Genomic DNA, 7,508 nt, shown 5'->3' on the forward strand with positions numbered 1-7,508 from the left:
GTTAGATTTGGTAAAGGAGAATAGAACTTGGGTGGTGAACAACTTATACCAGCTTTCTACTTGCAACTTTCATTGTTTGTCTCTCGGCTATTCAAAGTTCAATGCCCCCACGTGAGTACTGGCTCACCCACCCTACCTATTTCCATTTAATTGCATTTCGAGTAATTCGTATCCCAGTCACTTGTTTCCGTTTTAGGTTAGTTTGCGTAAATGTTTTCAAGTTTAGAAGATATATCTTTTCCTTGAATCGAAAGATGACAATTTTCTTGAAAAGTTCATGCTCAACTTTGAAGTGTCTCCTATTTGACGGAGTCTACTACATCTTGCGAGGGGTAGAAAAACTACGAGGCTAAAATTGAACACTTGTAAGTATTTTACTGCATTTTAGATAACTTTGAGCGAATAACCTTTTGGCAAGTGGCTTGCCATCTCTTATCTTGAGCACGAGTGTCTGTATTTTTATATAGTGGACTTAAACGGGTCATTGGTTTGTTCAATTGAAATTAAAAGTATTGTGCAAAAATGTTTGACCAAAAAAAATAAAAATATATATTTTGCAAACTAAAATTAAATTTGTTAGAAACTAAACTGAAATGTAAATTCATTTTTTTGAAATTGGTTTCTTATTATTTACATTGATTTTTTTTTAAGTCTGCCAAGTAGTAATTAAATCGTATACGCTAATATATATGATATTCGGAATACCAAAAAATATATATGATACTCGAGTTGGATTCTATATATATGTCTACAAATAAGAAAGTCTGGACATAAAATCTGAATCCAAAAAAATGAATTAAACCAATCTTATTATTTTTTTATTTAGAACAATTTTTGTTATTCAGTAAAACCTGATTGGATCCCATGTAAAATATGATTCAGGTTTCAGTTATGTGTGTTTTTAGAATATAACCAAAATCCGGATCATATTATGGGATAGACAATTAGATTTAAAAAAACAAAAAAATTGGTATATCATTTACCCAATCTCTAGTATTATTTAGAAGATCAAATGTAGAATAATAAAACTACAAGGCTAAAACCAAAACATCTGTAACCATTCAAGGACTTCGAAAGAATTTTTTTGTTTGTTTTTGTCTCAAATTTTTACTTCTAAAGCGAGTTCGTTTCTATATTTCTACAAATGAGTTAGTTTGAAAATGAAATCTGAATCCGAAAAAATCCGATTTAAACCGATTTTTTTTTTTTTACTTAGAACAATAATTGTTATTTAGTAAAACCCGATTGGGTCCCAAATAAAATATGATTTGGGTTTTGGTTATTTGTGTTATGAGAATATAACAAAAACCAAATCATATTTTACATTGGATCGACAATTGGATAAAAAACAAAAAAGTTTGTATATAATTTATCTAATCCCTAGTATTATTTAGAGGATGAAATAGTAGAATTATAAAATTACAAGGCTAAAACTAAAACATCTGTAACCATTCAGGGACTTCAAAAGAAAAGTTTTTTTTTTATTGTCTCAAATTTTTACTTCTAAAGTATTTCGGAGTTTTGTTTTGTTTTGTTTTTATAAGTGCGTCCCGAAATCTGACGAGCTGAAGCGCTTTCGCAAAACACACATCACACACCATTCTCACAACATCGTACTTATCGCCTTCTCTCTCATTCTCTCTCCCTCCCCCTCTTTGGATCCACCATGCAAGCTCTTCAATCTTCATCCCTCCGCGCTTCTCCGCCGAACCCACTTCGCTTACCTTCGAATCGACAATCACATCAGATTACAAATGCGAGACCCGTTAGAAGACAACGCTCGTTCATCTCCGCATCAGCATCAGCCACTGTCTCCGCTCCCAAACGCGAAACAGATCCGAAGAAACGAGTCGTGATTACTGGTATGGGTCTCGTCTCCGTGTTTGGAAACGACGTTGATGCTTACTACGAGAAACTGCTCTCTGGTGAGAGTGGGATCAGTTTGATTGACCGTTTCGATGCGTCCAAGTTCCCGACTCGATTCGGTGGTCAGATCCGTGGGTTTAGCTCTGAAGGTTATATCGATGGCAAGAATGAGCGTAGGCTTGATGATTGTTTGAAGTATTGCATTGTTGCTGGCAAGAAAGCTCTTGAGAGTGCTAATCTTGGTGGTGATAAGCTTAACTCGGTAACCTCTTTCTTCATCTTAGATTGATCATAAAGTTTCAATTTTTCTGTCTTAGATTTGAATTAGACACATAAAGAGTTTCGATTTCAGAATAGATTGAACATTTTCTTGAATTAGTTAGCTCTACATCTCTGGTTTGGGTGTTTTGTAGATTGATAAGAGGAAAGCTGGAGTACTAGTTGGGACTGGTATGGGGGGTTTAACTGTGTTTTCAGAAGGTGTTCAGAATCTGATTGAGAAGGGTCACAGGAGGATTAGTCCATTTTTTATACCTTATGCTATAACAAACATGGGTTCTGCTTTGTTGGCCATTGATCTTGGTCTTATGGGTCCAAACTACTCGATCTCAACTGCTTGTGCCACTTCTAACTACTGCTTTTACGCTGCTGCAAACCACATTCGTCGTGGTGAAGCTGATATGATGATTGCTGGTGGAACCGAGGCTGCTATTATTCCTATTGGGTTGGGAGGTTTTGTTGCTTGTAGGGCATTGTCACAGAGAAATGATGACCCTCAAACTGCTTCAAGGCCATGGGATAAAGCAAGAGATGGTTTTGTTATGGGTGAAGGAGCTGGTGTTCTGGTATGTTTCAGAAATTCTTACTCTTTACAATTGAAATTATGGATTTACATATAGTTGGCTGGCTATATATTAGCCTGTTTTGGCCTAATGGATTTGGTACACTGTTATCTTGCTGAATGGTTCCAACCTCTAAATTATGATACTTGCTTTCCCATAGTTGATGATTAGCGGGGGAAGTATATTTGAACTTGAATTTTACAACTCTACAAAGTTGGTTTGTGTCATCATGATATTGGCTCTTACATGTGACAAACTGTTTTGGAAAGACCCAATAGTAATATTACTGTGTGCTTTATTATTAGGTGATGGAAAGCTTGGAACATGCAATGAAACGTGGTGCTCCTATTGTAGCTGAGTATCTTGGAGGTGCTGTTAATTGCGATGCTCACCATATGACTGATCCAAGAGCTGATGGGCTTGGTGTCTCTTCATGTATTGAGAGATGTCTTGAAGATGCTGGTGTATCACCTGAGGAGGTAAAAAAACAGAAACTTTTCATGCTTCCGAAGTTTTATGGCTATCTGAAACAAAAGGTTTCCAGAAAATTCCTGTTACTTCCCTACTTAGATTCATTCCTCGTTTTTCAGGTAAATTACATCAATGCCCATGCAACTTCCACTCTTGCTGGTGATCTTGCTGAGATTAATGCCATTAAAAAGGTATTCAAGAGCACTTCAGGGATCAAAATCAACGCCACCAAGGTTCGTCCCCGAGGCTACTGCGAATGAATGTTCTTCTTCTCCTCCATTTTGTGTATTTTTTTTGCTTTGCATTTCCTGTAAAATGACAGTGTTTGTTACAGTCTATGATAGGTCACTGCCTCGGTGCAGCTGGAGGTCTAGAAGCCATTGCCACCGTGAAGGCTATTAACACTGGATGGTTGCATCCTTCCATCAACCAATTTGTACGTATAATTTCCTTTTCTAAAATAAAATCATTAACAAGTTCAACATCACAGTATAACAAGAAGTCAAGAAAAGGCTTCTATTATTCCGCTTTCAGTTTTAACTGTTGGCAAGATTTGAACTTGAGCTTTGTTTTAGACGCTTATGCTCTGTTTCTCAATGTAGAACCCGGAACAAGCTGTGGACTTTGACACGGTCCCAAACCAGAAGAAGCAGCACGAGGTTGATGTTGGTAAGTGACAATATGCCCACCTTCTCATTGGATTAAACTGACAACGGTTTCTCTGATGAATAATGTCCTTCTGTTTTGCTGCAGCCATATCAAACTCTTTCGGGTTCGGTGGACACAACTCAGTCGTCGCCTTCTCTGCCTTCAAACCCTGATTTTTCATACCTTTTAAAAATTCTCTGCCCCATCTGTTACATCATCACCATCATCATCCATCATCACCACTTGCAGCTCTTCTTGGTTAACAAGTTTGAGCTCTTCCTCTTGGCCATTTCCGAATCTCATTTTTCATTCCATGTTTTCTTATTGTTGCTGAGATTTCAGATTTTGCTTGTTCCCCCTCTTATCCCGCGGAATGTTTGTATCTTTAGTTCGTTCCATATTTGAGTAATTTATAAACAGAACTGAGAATCTTTTGTAGCAATGGTGTTAGTTTCAGAATAATCCAATTAGTGGGATTCTCAACAATACTTATTACTCTGAGTTTTTTATGTCCAAAGAAATTAAATTTATTAGAAAAAAGTTTGAATTTTACAATGAGTTACATTTTACAAATGTCACTGGTTTAGTTTGGTTTTTATACAATTTCTCTTATATATACCGGTTCACTGGTTTGAAAATAAGGAACACAGTAGCAAAAGTAAACCGAATCTAGTTGAATTGATTTGGTACGTGCAGGGTAAACCAGATATACCGTACCGGTTTGGTGTTATCGCCTTGAGTAACGCGGAAGAGGAGCGCGTTGGCGCCACCGACAAAAAATCTCTAAGCGCTTCGAGGAAGGCCCAACCAAAAGCCCAATAAATATCGGCCCAAAATAACACTCTTCCCGCCAAAAAGGGAACAGGTCATCTCACAATATCCCGCCATAGCAAGACCCTCCCTTTATGCTTCTCGAAATCGAAACTCACTAAATCAGTTTTTTTTTTTTTTTTTTTTTTTCATAGAAGAAGACGAAGAAGAAGGGCTGAACGAAGAACCCAGATTTTGTTAAGAAAATGGATGTACCAGAGGAGACGAGGCTTCGCCACAAGAGAGATTTTATCCAGTTCCTCGATAGCGTAAGTCGACTTCACTCTTATCACTTCCTCCTGTCTTTAACCAGACATTTTCTCGAGCTTTCTTCTGTTCTTGTCTAGATGTAAATTGGGAAAATTGATTGAATTGTGTAGATGTACATAGAAGAAATCAAGGCGTTGGTACAGCAGAAGCGTCACCGTCTCATTGTCGATATCTCTCACATTCATGACTACTTCCGCGATTCCTCCTCTTGGTTCGTCATCTTTCCTGAATTTGCGATAGTTTTTTAATCGGTTATTTTGTAGAAATGTTATGAATTTTCAATAACGTTTGTCAATTTATTGGAGATTTTAGGGTTTTGTGAATTTGGGGATTTTAAAGGTATGTGCTTTTTTAGATATATAGTCTTATGAATTGGAGTTTTTGTTTTGTGGGGATAGGATACTGAGGAATCCAAATGAGTACATGCAGTCATTTTGTGAGGCAGCTACTGAAGCTACACGAGGTATTGACCCTAAATACTTGAAGGAAGGAGAGCAAGTCCTTGTTGGATTTGAAGGTGTTTTCGTCTCTCGTGTTGTCACTCCTAGAGAGCTTCTCTCTGAGTTTATCGGATCTTTAGTCTGTGTTGAGGGCATTGTCACCAAATGTACGCATTTTCACTTTTTTCCTCTGCCTTCTTCATGCTGTTTTCTTGTTTATCTTCGAGTTCAAAAATCTCTGACACATGTTTTTTTTACTTCTCTTCAGGTTCTCTTGTGAGGCCAAAGGTTGTTAAAAGCGTACACTTTTGTCCATCAACCGGTGAATTTACTAATCGAGAATATCGAGACATAACATCTCATGCGGGTTTACCCACTGGGTCTGTCTATCCCACAAGGGTAATTACATGTGTCCTTTTTTGTTGTTGTTAATCTATCTTTATTGCTGGAAGATTTTGCCTGTTACTGAATACAGAGTTTGTGTTTTTAGGATGATAAGGGAAACTTATTGGTGACTGAGTATGGGCTGTGCAAATACAAAGATCATCAGACCTTGTCAATTCAAGAAGTTCCTGAAAATGCTGCTCCTGGTCAGCTCCCACGAAGCGTGGATGTCATAGCTGAGGATGACCTTGTTGACTCATGCAAGCCAGGAGATCGAGTGGCTATTTTCGGCATTTACAAAGCTCTTCCTGGGAAAAGCAAGGGCAGTGTAAATGGAGTCTTTAGGTGCGTTTTCTCTCACACATCCCGAAGTTCAAAATGTTATTTTCACCTTGATAACGTTGACCAAGCTCTTTCTTCTGTGTAGGACTATCCTCATAGCCAATAATATCGCTCTGCTCAACAAAGAAGCAAATGCACCTATATACCAACCACGAGACCTACAGTACATTAAAAAGATTGCAGGCAGAGATGATGCATTTGATCTCCTGGCTCGTTCCTTAGCACCTTCTATTTACGGGCACACTTGGATAAAGAAAGCAGTTGTTTTGCTGATGCTTGGCGGTGTTGAAAAGAACCTCAAGAATGGAACCCACTTGAGAGGGTAAGTCTTTCTTGAAAACGGATTACAGCTTCCGTCCATTGGATACTTAAAATTGTTTTGCTAACTAGTTTTTTTCTTTCTTCACTTAAAATTCTTTTTGGTGCTTTCAGAGATATCAACATGATGATGGTTGGTGATCCATCTGTTGCTAAATCTCAACTTCTGAGAGCGATAATGAATATTGCACCATTGGCTATATCAACCACAGGTCGTGGTTCTTCTGGTGTTGGGTTAACTGCTGCTGTGACTTCTGACCAAGAAACAGGTAAAAAGCACACAGATGCGTTTTGACATTTTTTTTTGTTTCATAAACTAAAATTAAAATTTGGAAAAGGTCATAGTGCTATTTCTCATAAAATTCAACTTCTCATTTTCATCAGGGGAGCGAAGACTAGAAGCTGGTGCAATGGTCCTCGCTGATAAAGGTATTGTGTGCATTGACGAGTTTGATAAGATGAACGATCAGGACCGAGTTGCTATACACGAAGTGATGGAGCAACAGACTGTAACCATTGCAAAAGCCGGTATTCATGCATCGCTGAACGCTAGATGCAGTGTGGTTGCAGCTGCAAATCCCATATATGGAACTGTAAGTCCGCACAGAACATGTCCTAATCTGCTGACTCTACTGACTAGAATCCCTTGCTCTAATATCCTACTCTTACTCCTGCAGTATGACAGATCACTGACTCCAACAAAGAACATCGGACTTCCAGACTCGCTGCTTTCTCGTTTTGATCTACTGTTTATTGTGTTGGACCAAATGGATGCTGGTGTCGACCGCCTGATATCAGAACATGTCTTGCGCATGCATCGTTACAAAAACGATAGAGGTAGCCTACAAATCATGCCTCTATGGTTTACCAAACATTTCACAACCCACGGTTTGAAACATATATGTCTTTTGAGTGATCATAGGTGAGGCAGGGCCAGATGGGAGCTTACCATATACGAGAGAGGACGATGGTGAGAGTGAAGTATTTGTTAAGTATAACCAAACTCTACATGGGAAGAGGAAAAGAGGTCAAACATATGACAAAACCCTTACGATTAAGTTCTTGAAGAAGTACATTCATTATGCCAAGCACCGTATTACGCCAAAGCTCACTGATG

The 7,508-nt window shown here is 38.3% G+C and overlaps 2 protein-coding genes across 3 annotated transcripts in view; both read left to right on the forward strand.

Annotated features, from left to right (window-relative positions):
* LOC109124692 (3-oxoacyl-[acyl-carrier-protein] synthase I, chloroplastic) lies at positions 1,539-4,322 on the forward strand. Its single transcript, XM_010443297.2, has 7 exons — positions 1,539-2,128; positions 2,280-2,711; positions 3,014-3,187; positions 3,299-3,412; positions 3,514-3,615; positions 3,782-3,848; positions 3,933-4,322. The coding sequence occupies exons 1-7, from the start codon at positions 1,667-1,669 to the stop codon at positions 3,998-4,000; spliced, it is 1,419 nt and encodes a 472-aa protein (XP_010441599.1). The 5' UTR covers positions 1,539-1,666; the 3' UTR covers positions 4,001-4,322.
* The window catches only part of LOC104724754 (DNA replication licensing factor MCM3-like), a 9,421-nt gene continuing 6,445 nt past the window's right edge, over positions 4,533-7,508 (forward strand). Inside the window, exons 1-11 of one of the 2 annotated variants that reach the window (XM_010443299.2) lie at positions 4,533-4,692; positions 4,793-4,906; positions 5,018-5,118; positions 5,306-5,514; positions 5,616-5,746; positions 5,838-6,076; positions 6,159-6,395; positions 6,506-6,660; positions 6,776-6,984; positions 7,069-7,228; positions 7,314-7,425. In XM_010443299.2, the coding sequence (XP_010441601.1) occupies positions 4,844-4,906; positions 5,018-5,118; positions 5,306-5,514; positions 5,616-5,746; positions 5,838-6,076; positions 6,159-6,395; positions 6,506-6,660; positions 6,776-6,984; positions 7,069-7,228; positions 7,314-7,425 (1,616 nt within the window). In that variant the 5' untranslated portion in view covers positions 4,533-4,692; positions 4,793-4,843. Of the gene's footprint in view, positions 4,693-4,761; positions 4,907-5,017; positions 5,119-5,305; positions 5,515-5,615; positions 5,747-5,837; positions 6,077-6,158; positions 6,396-6,505; positions 6,661-6,775; positions 6,985-7,068; positions 7,229-7,313; positions 7,426-7,508 lie in introns of those variants that run through there. The other variant, XM_010443298.2, reaches the window with a different exon arrangement.

The sequence above is a fragment of the Camelina sativa genome, chromosome 11 (genome assembly GCF_000633955.1).
Source record: "Camelina sativa cultivar DH55 chromosome 11, Cs, whole genome shotgun sequence".
Classification (NCBI taxonomy): domain Eukaryota; kingdom Viridiplantae; phylum Streptophyta; class Magnoliopsida; order Brassicales; family Brassicaceae; genus Camelina; species Camelina sativa.

Coding starts and splice junctions, on each gene's coding strand:
- LOC109124692 (XM_010443297.2), top strand. CDS start 1,667: ATGCAAGCTCTTCAATCTTCATCCCTCCGCGCTTCTCCGCCGAACCCA. Junction 2,129..2,279: donor GTGGTGATAAGCTTAACTCG/GTAACCTCTTTC, acceptor GGTGTTTTGTAG/ATTGATAAGAGGAAAGCTGG. Junction 3,413..3,513: donor TCAAAATCAACGCCACCAAG/GTTCGTCCCCGA, acceptor TGTTTGTTACAG/TCTATGATAGGTCACTGCCT.